Genomic DNA, 17,500 nt, shown 5'->3' with positions numbered 1-17,500 from the left:
GTTCCTATTTTCCCACTGGGTTTTTGGGTTTGCGTATCAGGCGGTTGCACATGCTTTAGCCTGAGTGGTTCTTACTTTATGTTTACCTTGTACCTAGTGTCTTATCTGAGCTTTGTAACGATACTCGGACGGCATTAAACACTCAGGCTCACAGTTCGAGCTGCACACCCATTCTTGTGTACGAGTCATGAATATGAATAGGAATTATCACTTTCATCTACTCTCGATTTGCTTGTTCCCCCTTAGCCGGCGACTAGAAGATCGTGGCCACGCCAAGCTCACTAAAACGTTTGAGCTTGCTCAGGAGCAATGTATTCACACACGCGATTTGTAGTGTATTAGACCGTAAACCGCGCTTTTGGGCCCTGTGTTCAGTGTGTTTGCGAGTGGAAAGCCACGTTGCACGTTTAAGTTCAGTAGTTGCGTTTTCTCGGAATTATCCTGTAACATCGAGGTATTTCACATGATTTACAAGACGATTTAAAATCGACCTATCGCATATGAAGCGTCCTTTAGCAATTACCTTTGAATCCTCTTCACTAAGGAGATACAAAGCCACATTTCATAGACAAATCAGAATGGTCCTCAATTCGTGTTACCTTTTCGTCAAAAGTACTTTTATTAAAAGGATACGTTGTCATTGTAACGTTTCTCTGTCCTTTGACAAGCAAGTAATCCTCGAAATCTGCCAGCTGAGTTTGAAGCATCATCTTGATTTGCGCAATGGTTTGGACTTGCTGTGCACTGATAGCAGACTCGCCTTTGTTCGTACAGAACAGCACGCCAAACAGTGATTTTAGACTTCTTGCCATTTCCCCAACAGATGCTTCAAGTTGAGGAGACATCTCCGTACCAACTGGAGAAACGAGAAAGCTCGCTAAATTGCCTCTTTTAACCAGTTCCCAGCGGTAGCATAATGTACGGATCTGGTTCTCAACAGCAACCTAGAAAAGGTCAGATGTGCAGTCAAGATTAAGTTTGGAAAATGTGCTTGTATTCGTAATAAAGGGTCTTATTGCCACGCTTCCGGCAATGAACCAGTCATTTTGTATAGACAGGGCAACGGAACTGGTTGTGAACGAGCTGAAAAAAATATATGGCGGCCACAAATGGAGATACCATGTAGCCCTCCACAACCGCTTATTTGTTTGGATCGATGCGGGACACAGTTCTTAAGTGTTTGGGTTCATCGTCTCCTTTGCATAGCTTCGTGTCAATTATCTTCCGAACCAATTCTGGTGATGGTAACAATTGGGTCTTCTGTGTCCTCCTGGTACTCCAAAATTTACCCATAAAAAGTGAAGGGATCCACTTTGCTATTGGAGCAACCGAAAAGTTATTCTTGTCGATATAAATGGAAAATACAAAATTTAGGGTTTGACGGCAAAAAGAGATTGCAGATCTGACAAAGGTTACATCAACGAACCGTATCAAGCATTTCCTAAAGTCTCCAAAAAAAAAATCCCGCAGGCACTGTCAAGGAAACCCCTATAGACGGCGAATCAATTGAAAGCTTATGCAAGATTTTTAGCCCATCAACCTTAAGGTAAAAAAGAGTGTATGTAAATTCTAATACTTCAGTACCTTTTTTTGTCGCGGGCTCTTATAAGCAAAACGGTTGGCCGGGAATCGTTCGATACCAAAGCGCTCTCCAAACTTGCAAAGAAGCGCAGTTTTCCCAAACGGGGACATTTTCACACGCCAACTTACAAACGCAAGGCTGTCCGCTTATAAAGTTAACGGTCATGATCGCGATAGCTGCTTTCCTTTTTAACTTGTCTTCACTCAACCACATTTATATTGCTAAGTATGTTTTCCATCGTGATTAGAGATAATTAGTTTAAAAATGTGGAAGACTCTACTACCCTGGAATGCGAACTGTGTTTAATTAGATGGGACGAATTCGGTAGCTACTTTAAAGCAATGTGCGTAGGCATTTTCAAAAAAACTAAAACAAATATGAGGAAGGTCATGACTTAGTACTGAAAACATCTTTTAAACTTTTACTACGAAATAGAAACATTGGTTTTGCCACTGCAGAGTTTCAGTTTTAACTTCAACCCCAGAGTAAATGTCACACTCTCCCGCAGGAGAGACTTTCTGTCCAAGTGGGAGGAAAATATGTTAGTACTAACTCTCTACTCGTTTCTGCTCCCGGCGACTCGATTGTTTCTGCAGCTTATAACTTTTTTTTCCGATTTTCTTTTTGTTGTTTTTGCTTTGACGGTAAACAGAGATAAAAAGGGGACGGCCCAGGTAAGGGTAGAAAGACGCGGCCGCTGGTGACAAGAGCGAACAGGCTCTCACTGTAAACATAAGGAATATGCCGACCACTTGAGTGCTTGCTTTTCCATATGCAAAAATGGGTGGGGAAAAAAAAGGAAAGAAAAGGAACTTTCTCGTTCTAGCGTTGGAGCACTAATTGGGGACACGCAAATCACTGAAGTCAAATGTTGGTTTTTGAGGAGAGGGGAAAACCGGAGTACCCGGAGAAAAAACCTCTCGGTGCAGAAAAGAGAACCAACAAACTCAACCCACATGACGCCGAGTCTGGAATCGAATCCGGGCCACATTGGTGGGAGGCGAATGTTCTCACCACTGCGCCATCCCTGCAACCCCTTTTTGGCCGTGAACAGGGTTGTCTGTGAAGAAGTCCGCATGGTAGTCGACCACGCAGGGCAAGGGAATGGTGGATGGAGTGGGAGCAATGCTTTTAAATTTCACCTAATATAAGAACTGTGATTGACCTAAGCTGCGTGCTTCACAGCAGCTCAAAGCAATGAGCTTACGTTAGCTTGCATTGGTGCAAACGTACATAATGAACAAGTGCGCCTTACAGTACGTAGTCCAAAGCTCTGTGCTGACGTCACCGGAAACATTGATAAATGGTCGTTTCGCAAGAAAACTTAACAGATAACTACACTTTTTCTATCATAAAACAAATCTTAAAAAGTCTTTACGGTGCTTTGTTCTGTTATAAGGCACGCAAGGATATGAAGAACAAAATGCTGTTTGCTTGTTCTTGTTTTCTAACACGAAAAAGGACGTCAACGGCTTTCTCGTTTGTAAATTGTTATTTTCGCACATCTGTACCCTTCCTACCCCAAGAGTGGTCCTCAATGCTTCTAGAACTTTCCTAACAGAGGTTTCCAATCTCTCCATAAGGACTTGAGCCTGCTGTTGTGTTCGCCGACTCTGTCCAGCAGAAGGCTTGATACAAGCCAATGACTGTAATGTTTGGTAAATATGCAATGCAACAGCACTTTGCTTTGTCTGTAAAAAACACAATAACAGAAATGCAAATCATGTCCTTCCTGGAAATAAAAAAATGCCAGGTTTTCAACTTTGTCAAAAGTTGCTGCAAAATTAATTTTCTATGTCAGAAAGCTCAGCCCATACTTAATTGATGGGGGCCCTCTATTGCTATGCTCAGCCACTACGATTTCAAGCAAGGTCATTCGTTTGCCATCGTCCATGTACATGTACAATTTCGGGACTACTTGAGAAGGTTGCTTGGGAAATTGATTTTTGTGCATTTAATTGAATTAGGGAATAAAAATATGTCATTTTCTTGCACAACACCAGGCCAGAAGAATGGTGCCTACTTCCCTACCATCTCCTCCTAGCTACTAGACAGTGAGTGCGGTTCTTTAACATTTCACAAAGACTCATTATGAGCAAGAACTGTGACCCAGGACCTACAGTCTTATAGTTCTGACATACAAAACGCTTTGGAAGTCTTACCCCTTTCAAACGTAATTACAAAAGCAGCACTTCCTCATCAGTTACGACAAGCCAACCAGTCGGTATACTACCAGTAGTCTCCCTTTTGCTCAAAATCGTTGAAAAGAATGAGCATTCATGATGGCTGAAACTGCAGGTTGCAAATACCGCGGTCATTTGTGAAGCGAGTCTCTCTTTTCACTCCAACCAATGCCCGCAGTATTTGTGACCCGCAGTTTCAGCCATTAAAAGTTCAAAGTACGCATTCGTTTCAACGATTCTAGAGCAAAAGAGAGACTGTCCACAGTCTAACCAGTCGGCAAATTATCAGATGACTCGCGATCGTAAACCCGCAGGGATAGGATCCTTTGCCCCAAACCAACTCCTAATTTTAAAAGGGGTGAGCACCAACTTAATTTCCAGGTCGCTGCAAAATTTGTTGACTAATTTCTTAATTCTGGTATCAAGTTTTACCGTAGATATGTCGACGACACCTTTGCTTCGTTTAATACCGAGCAGGATGCTTTATCTTTCTTTAGTTATATCAACAGCCAGCATCCTAACGTCAAGTTTACTATGGAGAAGGAAGAAAACCACAAGCTTCCCTTCTTAGATGTGCTTTTAGATAACCATAGTAATCAGGGCATTATTACCTCGGTTTTCCACAAGAAGACCTACACCGGTCTTCTCACTAATTATTACAGCTTTGTACCTTTCAGTTACAAATTAGGACTAGTACGCACTCTGGTTGACCGAGTATTTAAAATTAATAATACTTGGACTGGTTTTCACTTGGACATAAGCAACCTCACCAAAACATTAAGGAAGAATTGTTTCCTTCTAGCGTTATCGAGAATGTTGTTAGAAAATTTCTCAACAATTACTTTACCTCCGATTCCTCTCAGAGTGTTGCTTGGAAGGACAATTGTTTGTATTTTAAATTACCGTACATCGGTCCCTTTTCCATCATAACTAAACGCAGAATTAAGAAATTAGTCAACAAATTTTGCAGTGACCTGGAAATTAAGTTGGTGTTGACCCCGTTTAAAATTAGGAGTTGGTTTGGGGCGAAGGATCCTATCCCTGCGGGTTTACGATCGCGAGTCATTTACAAGTTTTCATGTGCAGGCTGTAATGCCTGTTATATTGGTGAAACCAATAGACATTTCGCCACTCGGATCCGTGAACATCTCGCCTCCGACAAACATTCCCACATATTTAAGCACTTGAGAGGTTCTGAAAATTGTCGCTCCCGGTGTTCAGAAGACTGTTTTAAAATCCTCGACTCTGCTTCCACACGTTTCCAATTGAAAATCAAAGAAGCCATGCATATCCTTTGGGAGCAGCCATCTTTAAATTCCCAAGTCAAACATCTTAATTTATCCCTTTCGTACTAATTAGTTTCTTTTCTTAGCCTAAACAGTTTCTGTTTTGTTTTGTGGCTGGGTGTTTTTATTCTGTTCTCGCCTTCATCCTTAATTATTCATGTTATATCTCACTTTGTTACACTATTTATTGCTCAACTTTAGTTTATTTCTCATTTGTCAACTGACGATGGATGATGTTTCATCCGAAACATGTATTGATTAAATATGAATTTCAAAAACATCGTATGGATCATCAAAGCGATATTATTATTATTATTATTATTATTAGGCCTTGATTATAGTATTAGCTTACCTCGCTCACAAGGACCAGCACTGTCCCTGTACCAAGGCGAACAAAGTGAAGTTCGTGAGGTAGATAAGGACACTTGTCAGAACTTAAGAACACTGGCTGACGGTAATATTCATGCTGCCTATCAGAGATCTCAAGCTCATCTTCATCAGTCTCACCTACTGTTTCTTCTGCCCTCTACAATACAATAATACAAGAAAATTAAAACAAATACAGTCTGTGTCCTTAATCCAATCTAATAGGATATTTGGGTTCATTACATCAAGTATCGTAGAGATCAATCTGTAACCAGCCAAACTGTTCTGAAAGTTCTAATTTAAACTTACACAAGGTTCAGACCTTACATGCTTGTGACAATGACCGAGACATTGGTGATAGTTATATTATTTTAGGAAAGAACATTCTGGATTGAGCTGTGTCATGAGTCAACAAAGAAATAAGACATCACCCAGTATATGAATTGAAACGTTTACATGATATATGATTCAGTCAGAGTGCAATTATCTTGAAAGCTTGTAATTATGTAGTGAGCTGTGAAAGATTAAAAAAATTAATCTGTTCTTCAGATTCCAGTGCCACGTGCAGGACACATTATGACTCTTCTTTCATTCTTTCTGTTTGAAATATTGCATCTTGTTATTAATGATAATTTATTATTGACAACTGGCAACAAAACATGTTGTATAATGCAACACCTACTGTTGTTGCCCTTAGGGTTTTTGTCTTGACACAAAGACATGGACACAGCCTTGCTTCTAATCAAGCCAAGGTGAAAGAATAGGCCAATGGCATACTACTGGACAATCAAATGGGTCACCAGCTGCATGTACACAATCCCCCCAAGGGAACATAAGTTCTATTTCATACCCCCCCCCCTCCCCCCCCAAGCCCCTACCAAGTGACCTGCTTCTAGATGTTCTTCTCCAGAAGGTGCTCTTTCCCATGTGCTATTAAAATATAACATAATTTCCAAACTCATTATTATTTCTAACATCATTTTCTTCATGACCTAAATTAATACCAATCACGGTTTAGCCTGCTGGTTCGGGCCTTGGGCGGGTCATTGTGTTGTGTTCTTGGGCAAAACACTTTGCTCTAAAAGTGCCTCTCTTCACCCAGGTGTATAAATGGTTATCGACAAATTTGATGCTGGGGATAACCCTGCGATAGACTAGCATCCCATCCAGGGGGGAGTAGGAATACTCCTAGTCGCTTCATGCTACAGTAACCGGAGATAAGCGCCGGCCTGATGGTCCACTAGACTCATAGCAGACTTTACCATTTTCCTCAAGATTTCAGGAGTAGCGGCTGTTGGTGTGAAAAAATGTTCCTTAAGAATTGTAGTCTTTCCAGTCTTTGATGTGGCTTCTGCCCTTTTCTGGATTGGACTCATGTGAGTTGGTGATGACGGAGGCGAATAAAACTCATCTTCAAGAGACGAGCCAGGGTAACACAGATCCTCAGTTCCCTCATTTGTTCTCTGTGAAGACTTTTTGATGTCAACAGGATTTGAATGTGTAGAGGTAACTGAACAATGTCTCTGCATGTAGGGACCTTCCTGTTTCAGTGAGTCAGCGAAAATATGATGCAACGTGGATGAACATCCTTTGTGGACCACTGAGTGAGCCATTGGTGGTGGAGTCCTATTAAGTGATAGTGGTATGGGTTGCTTGGAGTGTGGGAAGATGTTATGAAGGAGGACAGTAATCATGAGGATGTCAACTGCTTTCAGCTCCGAGGCATTTCGACTAAAAACACAAGAAAGAGAGCTCGAATCAGTTGATCAAAATTAATACAAAGGCCCACTACCACAATAATGACTTAGTGGGGGATGTCCTTTTATTAAAAAAGACATTATTATGTGGTCTTTCTGACCATGATGGCTACACCAACAACACTGACACAAAAAAATGATGTTGCTTGTGGTTTTCACTCAGCATTAGCAACCATTTTTTTAATCCAAATGAAAGAAAAAGTTTGCATACAAATAGAGCTTAAGTGCGAAAGATTAGTCAGGCTCACAAATATAGCCTCTGTTTCTTTATTTAGGGCCAAATCACTTTAGAACCAGACAAATCAAAACTTGTTTACTTATTGCCAAAAACCTGTCGTCGCTTGACTTGTCCTAGAGCGATTATGAATTTTTGAGTCTGCTAAACATTCCAGAGGACAGCCAAACTTCAAAGGGACCAAGGGACCAATGGAGCCAAACAACTGAGAATACAATAACTGGTTATCTTTGGATGTTGTCCTTCAGTAGCATTTTGACTAAAAGAATAAAACTAATGTGGCCTTGAACTACTGTAAAATACTAAAACACTAAAAGTCCAAGCTTTCGCTACTCAATGGCATCATCAGGGATGTCCCTGATTAGTCACAGGGTTAATTCCCATAATTATGTTACACTAGAATTTGGGTTTAAACATTTCGGATTTGTCAAACATCAGTGCTGGAAATAATAGTCGGTCATCTGACATTGTTCGACCAAATTTTGAAAATGTCCGGCCAATTTCACATTATGATCGGACACGATGACCAAACATATCACCAGCACATCTTGAGTTCTCTTCTTCAAGGTGTTGTCAGTCAATAAATTATGTCCGGTCCAATTTGTCAAATGTCCGACCAAAAGGAAGATTTGAAAGGACATATGTCCTCTGAATAAAGAAAAATTATTTCCAGCACAGACTGAAGATAAACAAAACGCTAGTGTGATGGCACATGGAGAACAGTCAAATTGTCAGAAGGCAAACTTCGGCTAAATTCTGCGGAGTTTATTGCAGGACATCTGAAATGTCTGGCTCTAGATTATGCGATTCAGCCCTTTGTGACGCCAACATGACCACCATGATGTCAAGTTGAAAATTATTGGTTTCATGTCTCCTACATATCACTCAATTATCTAGAAACTGAAATGAGAATAATGAAGTAATCAGATGAATGCCCAATTTTGATATCCAATATGAATCATCCCTTTAAGTCTAAGAATTTGCTATTTCTTTCCAACAATAAAGTTACAGTTAGTTTTAGTGATATTTTTAGGTTCGGGTAAGGAACTTTAGGAAGGAAAAGGAAAGGTTCAACTTTCTTTAAGTGTGTAGTCATTCTAGTGCTGAAGCATTAATTGGGGACACTATAAAATGAAATGAACAATTAACACAAATCAAGTCAAATGTTGGTTTTGGAGGAGAGGGCAAACCAGGGTACCCGGAAAAAATCTTTCTTTGCAAAGTAGAGAACCAACAAACTCGACCCACATGTGACACCAAGTCTGGGAATAGAGCCCGGGCCACACTGGGGGTAGGCGAGTGCTCTCACCACTGTGCCATCCCTGCACCAAAATCTGGAGCAGTTTATCTTCACTCAAGAAGCAGAGTTCAGTGGACACTTTGTGACATAAATTGTCTGCATTATTTCCTATAAAGGAGTGATGCTGAAGATGGGGACAGTGGACAGTTCATGACAGCTATTAAACCTACATGTACATGTAGTGTGCATCTGATTGCTTGCATTTCTGGACAAGTCTGCATATTATGGTATGCATTTTAGTAGACTCAGTTGCCATACTCTGCAAAACAACTTATTTAGTCTTCACATTTGAAGTTTTGAGCAAAATACAGTAAGAGGATTCAAACAGCAGTGAATCGTTCATTCTCCCACCTGACATGACAACCAAAGTGACATCTTACCTTGAGTACAAAGCGAGAAGCTTGGTGTTAACAAGCAGCAATGCATGTACCACATTTTGGTTACCTTTACTCCTGGCCATACTAAGTGCAGTGTTCAACAAACTTATACTCATCTCGCTGAGGCTGTGATTTACATGTATGCGCTCAACTGCTTCAACCAAGAAGCTCTGCTGCTGAGATGACAGGAACACCCATGAATCTATTAAACTCCCCAGTGTTTTCCACGCCTTTTTCTGCGCTGACAATATTTCAGGTTTGAGAAGGTCAAGTGATGCTCCATAATGCATAGTTGTTAATTTGTATAAAACAGATAGTTTCCTTTTCAGAAAATCTTCCGATTCCTCACCGTCGCCATTTACTGCTGTAAACACCAGGTCATCAAACTAGATACAAAAAAACATGGCATTAAATTCTTGATTCAAGAAGTGGTTCCATTGTCCCTTGCATTACAACCAGAAGAGATGTCAATTCACAACTGCAAATTTGATTTCCATAATTAATTGAACAAGAGGCAAGAAGTGGTTTACCCTCTGACTGAATGCCAGTTCAAACGTTTGAGGTTTGCATGTTAGATAAAACAATCAGATATAACATTTTTTTTTTTTTCGGGCCTCTTTACATTTGCTGAAGATGTTCCACTTACTACAATGAATGTTTCTTTGGAATCATTGCATATTTTCCGGCATATCCACAAGATTCACAAAAATCAATTTCCCCTTGTAGTGTTTCTGTTGCCTTTTTAAAAAAAATAATAACAATCACTGTAAAAGAAATTAATCAGGAAATAAGCAAATTAAATAGTATAAAAAATATTGAAGTCTGAGAGAATTTACTTATTGCCCCATAAAATTATGTGCGGAAAAGTCACACAGAGCTGCATCCCAACTCTCGTCCTGTGGCTACTCGAGTCTTGAAATTCAAGTTCTGAAACCCAAGTTGATGTACTCAGTACAACTATTATTACAGTCTTTGGAAATAATGCATTTCTCAAGCCAATAATTTCAATTTTACATCAAACCACAATTTAAAATCTGACTTTCGATTGGATTATGGTTGCATAGCTTCTTGCACCAGAAGGGCAGATCTGATATAAACTTTGATAGAAGTGTACAAAAGCTGTTGAATTCTTACATTCTACTGATACCAAATATGGTAGTAGTCAAGACAATAAGGCTAGATTTCATCCAAGAAAGGCATTATAATTGAAAGTTAACTTATACTCCATTTGCAATTTTGTCTTACACCAAATGGTAATTATTGTTATTCAATGAGTGATAAACATTTTATCCATGTGATTCATCTTTCTAACAATAATTCAGTTCAACAAAAATTAATTACTATACATCGGTTTTGCATCAAGTTTATCTGTGATAGAACATTGGGCTTGTATTACTGGAGGGTGTAAACTACAGGTTGCAAGTTGGACGTTATAATACTAGGGTTGCAGGTCATTGTTCATAGCTGAAACAACCCAAACCTTTGCTACTGCTAACACTAAGGCTAATTACACTATGCTTTAGATAATGTTTAATCCTAAGGTTAGCATTAAATTTTTGTAAAGGTTTGAGTTCTTTCAGTTATGGTAAAACAATGACCTGCAACCTGCACTTTACACTTGTATTGCACTGCATAATAATTAGCCATACAAACCTGCTGAAAGACAAACAATGTGCCATCTTCACAGAGGATTGATGAATAAGGGTTTCCCAAATCACTCATGTAAGTTAATGATGTAATCATTGGTGAAAGTAATTGAGACAATGCAGACATATCCATTTCAGCATCATTATGGTCTTTATCAATGAAACAAGCATCATGTGAAAGCTTATTGACGTGTTTGATAAATCCCTTGTCAGCATGGATAAAAATTATATCAGGTAATGAGCTTATTATCAGGATACCCTTCATTCTTTCTTGTTCATATTCCTTGAATGGCTGCAAGTTGTAATATTGTAACAGGCCTGTTAACTGCAGTAAGAGGAATTTTCTGGACAGCTACCAGTAGATAACTTGAAATTCAACATAATTTATAATGGTAGTGGTCCTTCATCACAATTTCACCTGAAATAAAATTTTAAAAGGCATAGTCTTTTTTAAAATGTTGCTTGCAACCTGGTGACAAAAGTATTAAGAGACGTTAGGATTAGGGGTGTGTTATTAAGATAAATTTTATCTTAATAACACATGACTTATTTCAAGGATCATAAGACATGCACCTGATAATGACAACATTGACCTCTACATTGTAGAGGATAAAACAGATTAAATTATGAGAATGCTGTATAAAAAGCCATATAGTAACAGTAATTTCTATTAATAACAGATAATCTTGACCTGAGCTGAGGAAGATGCAGAAAGTTATCTACGTGTAATAAAATAGTTTGAACAATGCTTGTGCTTCAATTAAAAGGTTGCAGGGTTGGTGCAGTGGCGACAGCACTTGCCTCCCATCAATGTGACCCAGGTTCGATTCCCAGACCTGACCCCATATAAATTGGGTTGAGTTTGTGTTGGTTCTCTACTCTGCTTCAAGGATTTTTCTCCGGGTTCTCCAGTCTTCTTCCCTCAGCAAAAACCAGCATACAGCTGATTCCAGCTGGCTGTAAGCTGTGCTCCAAGGTCATACACCCAGGTGATGTGACGCTCTGGTTCTACTATTGAGCACTCTATCAGCAGACGTGCAAATGAAATGGTAAAATCATATATATAATTTTTTTTTTCACAAGCATCCAACACATTGTTTAAAAAACTCTCTCGGTAACCTTATACTTAAACACAAGAGAAAAGACAAGTTTTAAACAAAAACCCCTATGTTTCGGTGGCAAACAGCTACCTACATCAGGGTGAATGACACCCTGCTAGCAGAGCCTTTCTTTTGTATGCTCGATTTTGGCATTCTCGAGAAAGGCTCTGCATGAATCGAGTAAGATCTTTATTGAATATGCGCTGCATGTTGCCAGGATACAGTCTCGAACCAAAGCCTAATATGCCAGATCTCGCCGCTATCTTGGTTTTTCATGGTACGGCGGGCTCAATTATAACCATCGGTTTTGTCACTAAACGGACGCTCGCACTGGAAAAACCGGTTTGACGAGAGAAAACAAGATTGACTAGTCCAGAAGTTCGGGCTGAGGCGGCTTCAAAGAGTTGACGCGATTCGGGCAGAGCCTCCTTTTCTCCTCCTCAGTAAAGAAAAAGACAAAAGGAGGCTCTGCTTGCAGGGTGGGTGAATGACCGTTACACCCTCAAGCGTTCTTATATAATTTCAAAAGTGAGGTAACAAATAATACAATTTCAAAATAACATACAAATACATAGTTATTGAGAAAAAGGAAACCCAGGGGATTTTATGTATATACATATATACATAAAATAATGCGCGTGCGAAATAATGAAAACATCTGTGTTCGTACATGATAAGTTTTTAAGCTGCAAAAAATGGCTACCGAACCCGAACCTTGCGATGGTTCTGGCTACTGGTAAAACAGAAAATATATACATAAAATTATATCCTCACAATCGCACAACCAGCGTAACTTTCATTATTACAGGGATTTTGTTTTTTTTATAGAAAAGCTTGCTCACATTACAGATTTGTCTCCTAAATTTATAGGTGATTACTATAATATCATTCAACGCAAAATTTTACTCAACCTGCAATTTTAGAGTGCTAATCGAACTGGAGGAAAGCCAATTCATACAGAAATCGAGTCGCCATCTTGACCGTGATATCCAATTGTGAGCTGGGTCAAGGTAAAGTCACGTGGGTTAGTCCCGTGATGAGCACGAGAACAACAACAACAACAACAAAGCCGGGTACGAAAGGGTCTTCCTGTCCTCGTGAAATCACTTCAGTTTTCAACTTCTTCGTTCAGTCGTCCTAAAAATGAAGTTCCTTTTACTATTGCTCAGCATACTGGGACTTTCTTCGAGTCTCAAGTTCCCCAGCCGCAGATACAACCACAATGCTTGCTACAAACCTGAATTTGACAAAGGGAAAGAGGAAGTCATGTAAGTCAGTTTTGGTCTGATCTTCTGTGCTGATGAAAATGCGAAATCCTTCAAATTGTGAAATCATTTTCGTCGAGAACTAGTTATTTAGCTCTAAGGCTGCTTTGATGGATAAGTCAGATATCATAGTCATAGTTCAGGTCACAATTTTCATATCGTTGCGTAATAATAAATCGCATTTTAATTGTTCTCATATAAATGAATCAGCAAAATTTTCGCTATCTCAGTTGTAGTTTAGGGGAGTTCGCACCTCGGTTTTTACTGGGTTGCCTATGGGCAAACCAGTCGAGGTCTACGTTTAGTTTGTTTGTTTTCTTTTTTTTTTTCTTTTTTTTTTTTTTTTTTTTTTTTTTTTTTTTTTACGTGTCGGTAAAAGTCTTGCCTGTCACTCCCCTGGTAAGTAGTGTCTTTGTGTATAGAGCCTTCTGCGCGTATTTTCTTAGGATCGAGAGGGTAGTGGAACTGCGTAGATTTCTCTTGTGGACACAGTAGAATCATTAACTTAGCCTGCAATGGCGTCGAAAGTCATGCAACGCGAATGGCGTTTTAGTGGATCCTTAAACAAAATATACCCTTATGGAGCTCAATAATGGAAAGTCAGTTGGATAAACTAGGCATGAATCTCAAAAGTGACGAGTACTGGACTTCGACAACAATCTATCGCCCGTCGAGACGAAATCAAAGTGAGCAGTATTTACCTGAAGTACATGGTAATTTGACACAATTGAGTTTCTTGTCTTCACGCACGCAATCAAATAGGAAGAGGTTTTCGCCTCTAAGAGCAAATATGTTGTTTGTTTCAATAAAATTTTCGCTGGAAAAGGATTCTGTGGTATTTTCTGCCTTTGTGAATTATAATATCATGTTGTGTATTGAATTTTCGAGCTTAAGGTTCAAATGTGATATGGGAGAAGTTTTTTAGTATTGCTCTGTAAGCAGGAAGGGTTCACAGGCCTGTTGGAAGCGTGCTTGAGTTTCAACAAAATGAGGCCCAAAATCAGTGAAAACTTGTGATGCAAATGAATAATAAAGTAGCTGCTATTTCCAAAATGATGGAATTACCTGGTGATAAATAACGTCGTATGCGTCTTGGAGAGTAAATTTTGACTTTGCATAAACAAGAGTTGGGCGATTGTGATCTTTGTTTTGACTTCGCTCATTTCATTGTCAAACTTTATAACACTTGACAGAAAAAGAAACTTACAAAAACCCGGTATCTTGCCATCATTTGACACAGATGCTTCACTGTTTGGCGAGTAAACATGCCACGGTAACTTAATCACGGCGCCCGCTGAATTCCGGCCATGTCACTTTCGATTTTGCAATTTACTTGAACGTAGCAAAAATCTCCCAAAATGTTTGTCGCTGATCGTAACTTTTTATATTCTATAGATCGTTTTCACGTGACGTCATCACCTTCCAAAATATAAAACTAAAGATCCACCAAAGTTTTTATCCTCATCAGGCATAAGAGGCGGCATATCTATATCTGTTGACAATTTCACAGCTCAATAGCGTGCTTCGTTTGGAAACCAGAGCATTTTGAATTTCCGGATTATGTAGGTGCGTGACACAAAGCTACGATCAAGTTTGTTGAAAAATATATACTTATCTCATGATTTTGAGCCCTTTTAGAAGTTAGAGCATTAGGAAAAGTGCTTATGTAAATGCTTGTTTTTTCAGTAGTGATAATCAGTCGCCTAGATAGCCAAAGTCAGTTCCAGATGTTTACACTATTTTCCGGCTACCACTGAGGTACACCAATATGGCGTTTTCATACTGGGCTCTGTAAATTTCTGCGAAACATTTCGACAAATATCTGAAGTTTGGGGAAACGCAGAGGCCTAAAACTTGGACAAGTGTCTTATTTCTTTATCTTCTATAAGATTTATAACAATTTCTTAGCGTTTTGCACTGGATAGTTTTTGATTTATTTTTTTTATTGCGTGACAGTGAAAACGATCTATATTCAAGGTTCAAAATTAATGTTGTTTTCATGTCGTAAATATTTTATTCTCGATCGACCGTCCGGGAAACTTCCTTCTGCTCTTTCTGAAAACTGTGTATCAATATTTATTTGCTTTTTCATCAATATTTGTTTTGCATAAAGCACGCTAACAGAATCTGTACCTTGCTGAGTTCGCATTTGTTAGCGTTAATAGTATTTTCGGTCAGATGTTTCTGTTTTTTATGAGGGGTTTATTGTTTTGGTCTCCCATCCCAACACTAACCCTGCGAAACAGGGCTTGACTTCAGTGAAGTTTAGTAAATTACAAAGTTTTCGGATGCTCATAGGGCACACTTGTGGTGAAAAGAAGTTGTGAGGGAACTTGAAAATTATCAACATGTCAGCCCAGAAGCCAATGTTTCTCGCTTCTCTTTTATTTGTTATTCTTCAGAGACTGGAATGCTGTATTTCAATACCACACAATTCAGTGCCTTCTGATTTTCTGAAGCACGTACCACAGGCAAGCCAGTGTATGCTTTACAGAAGCATCTAGTTTCGTTATGAAACTGTACGATGTACTATATTTAGTGCAATGTTTTGTGGGAAAGGGTAAATCAATGAATGAACGTTTCAAAGTTACAATTTCACCACCATTTCGATGGGATTTGGCCGCCATCTTAAGGGGATCAGATGAGGGGAGATTGGGGAGGAAAAAATACTTCACTAGTCTCATTCCCTCCTATGGTGGCTCAGTGAACTCACATCTTACTCTCTTCAATTAATAAGGGCTATCACCACCTGTGCACAATTTCTAGACTCTTACCAAGTCCCTTCTAGGGTACTGGAAATCTTTGATAGCTCGAAAGTCTCCCTATACATACCACTGATAAGCATCCTTCCCCCTTTTTTATTTTATTCCCCCTTTTTTATTAAGAATAAAATTATATCTTACATTTGTCCCATAGCTCAACTGGCTCATCAAGGGAACTCATGAACTTATGTTTGAAAGTCCCCGCGGGGGACTCGATATACTTGTATCCCTGGGTGGGGTGGTACGGGACGGCCCCTCATACCCTGACCCTGTTTGAGACAAATATCCCTGATTTTCCTACTCTGTTTAAGACAGAATTCCGATTTTTGATACCCTGTTTAAGACATTTAACCCAGTTTAAGACAAAAATTGATAAATCAACAACAACAATAAAACTTTATTAATATTTAACAATTAAAAGAAGGACAGGTACAACTTGCGTAAGCTATAAGCTACGTATAGGTTAAGCTAGTCGAGGCGAGTCGTGCAGGGAGAAAAAGGGAAAAAGAAGAAAATAAACCAATTTGTAAGCTTCAAATAACAGACCATTAAAAATGACAGGAATAAACTATAAATAAAATACAATCATTAGCATCCGGAAATAAACATAGTTACACAATTGATTGATAATAAGTAGCTTAATAAACTAAACAAACTAAACAGGCGAAAAGATTGACAGTGAATTGTTACAAAAGTTATGTGAGAAATAAATTAATTTTGGATAGTAAATTGGGTGCCTCAATATAATCCTCCTCGCCTTCTAGAGCTGCGAATAAAGCTTTGCGAATTGATTTCTTAAACGCCAGTTTAGGTAGATTACATACTTGCGATGGGAGACAATTCCACACTTTCACGCCAAAGCATGAAAAAGAATTGCGCTGTTGATTTAAACATGAAAATTTAATATGATATGTGCCACAAGATGCAGCCCTCGTGTTATATGAATGAATCAAGCTGGTCTTGATAAATTTTTCACAAAAATCTTTTGGAGCAGAGTTATTTGAAACATCATACATAGAGTGTTAGATAGCTTCAAAGTAAAGCAGGTGAATTGGTAATATTTTTGAAGAAATGAAAAAAGGAATAGCATGAGTTCTTGGATTTAGAAAATACGTCAAATGTATTGCACGTTTTTGAAGTAACAATAATTTATTAAGGTGGGCATTAGCGGCTTGGCCCCAAGCAGTTAAACCAAATGTCAAGTAGGGAAGTATGAGGGACTGATATATGCTTCTCAAATTACAGAATGGAACGAAGTGTCTTAGACGAGATATTACTCCAACAATTTTACTCATCTTCACGGCAATATAGTCTATGTGATATTTCCAGGACAAATGGTTGTCAATCAGAACACCTAAGTACTTAACATATTCCTTACACTCCAGACCTGACTATATGTTGGTGCTGTAGTCTATTACTTTGAGTTTGATCTCATAATTTAGCGATCGCTGTGGAGGTCGAAAAATAACAAAGCTAGATTTCTTATTGTTAAGTGTCAGCTTATTTACATGCAGCCATTCACATACATTTTTCAGCTCTTTGTTAACGGTCTCCTTGAGAGACTTGAGATGTCTATCTACGGTGGCCCACAACTGTCACGGCAATAACAAATACCTCACGGCAAAACTAAAACTGTCACGG

At 39.0% G+C, this 17,500-nt stretch overlaps 2 protein-coding genes across 2 annotated transcripts in view; one reads left to right on the top strand and one right to left on the bottom strand.

The window, feature by feature from the left end:
- The window catches only part of LOC138043076 (BLOC-3 complex member HPS1-like), a 28,806-nt gene extending 15,931 nt beyond the window's left edge, over positions 1-12,875 (bottom strand). Inside the window, exons 1-7 of the mRNA XM_068889188.1 lie at positions 12,744-12,875; positions 10,740-11,150; positions 9,090-9,472; positions 6,680-7,148; positions 5,404-5,577; positions 3,103-3,273; positions 634-944 (exon numbers count right to left, since the gene is read on the bottom strand). Coding sequence (XP_068745289.1) covers positions 634-944; positions 3,103-3,273; positions 5,404-5,577; positions 6,680-7,148; positions 9,090-9,472; positions 10,740-10,997 — 1,766 coding nt within the window. The 5' untranslated portion in view covers positions 10,998-11,150; positions 12,744-12,875. The remainder of the gene's footprint in view (positions 1-633; positions 945-3,102; positions 3,274-5,403; positions 5,578-6,679; positions 7,149-9,089; positions 9,473-10,739; positions 11,151-12,743) is intronic.
- Positions 12,837-17,500, top strand: part of LOC138043078 (cathepsin Z-like) — a 14,774-nt gene continuing 10,110 nt past the window's right edge. Inside the window, exon 1 of the mRNA XM_068889191.1 lies at positions 12,837-13,100. Within this exon, the coding sequence (XP_068745292.1) occupies positions 12,976-13,100 (125 nt within the window). The 5' untranslated portion in view covers positions 12,837-12,975. The remainder of the gene's footprint in view (positions 13,101-17,500) is intronic.

Source organism: Montipora capricornis, chromosome 3 (assembly GCF_036669925.1).
Source record: "Montipora capricornis isolate CH-2021 chromosome 3, ASM3666992v2, whole genome shotgun sequence".
In the NCBI taxonomy this organism is placed as follows: domain Eukaryota; kingdom Metazoa; phylum Cnidaria; class Anthozoa; order Scleractinia; family Acroporidae; genus Montipora; species Montipora capricornis.
This window is presented reverse-complemented; position numbering and strand designations above follow the sequence as displayed.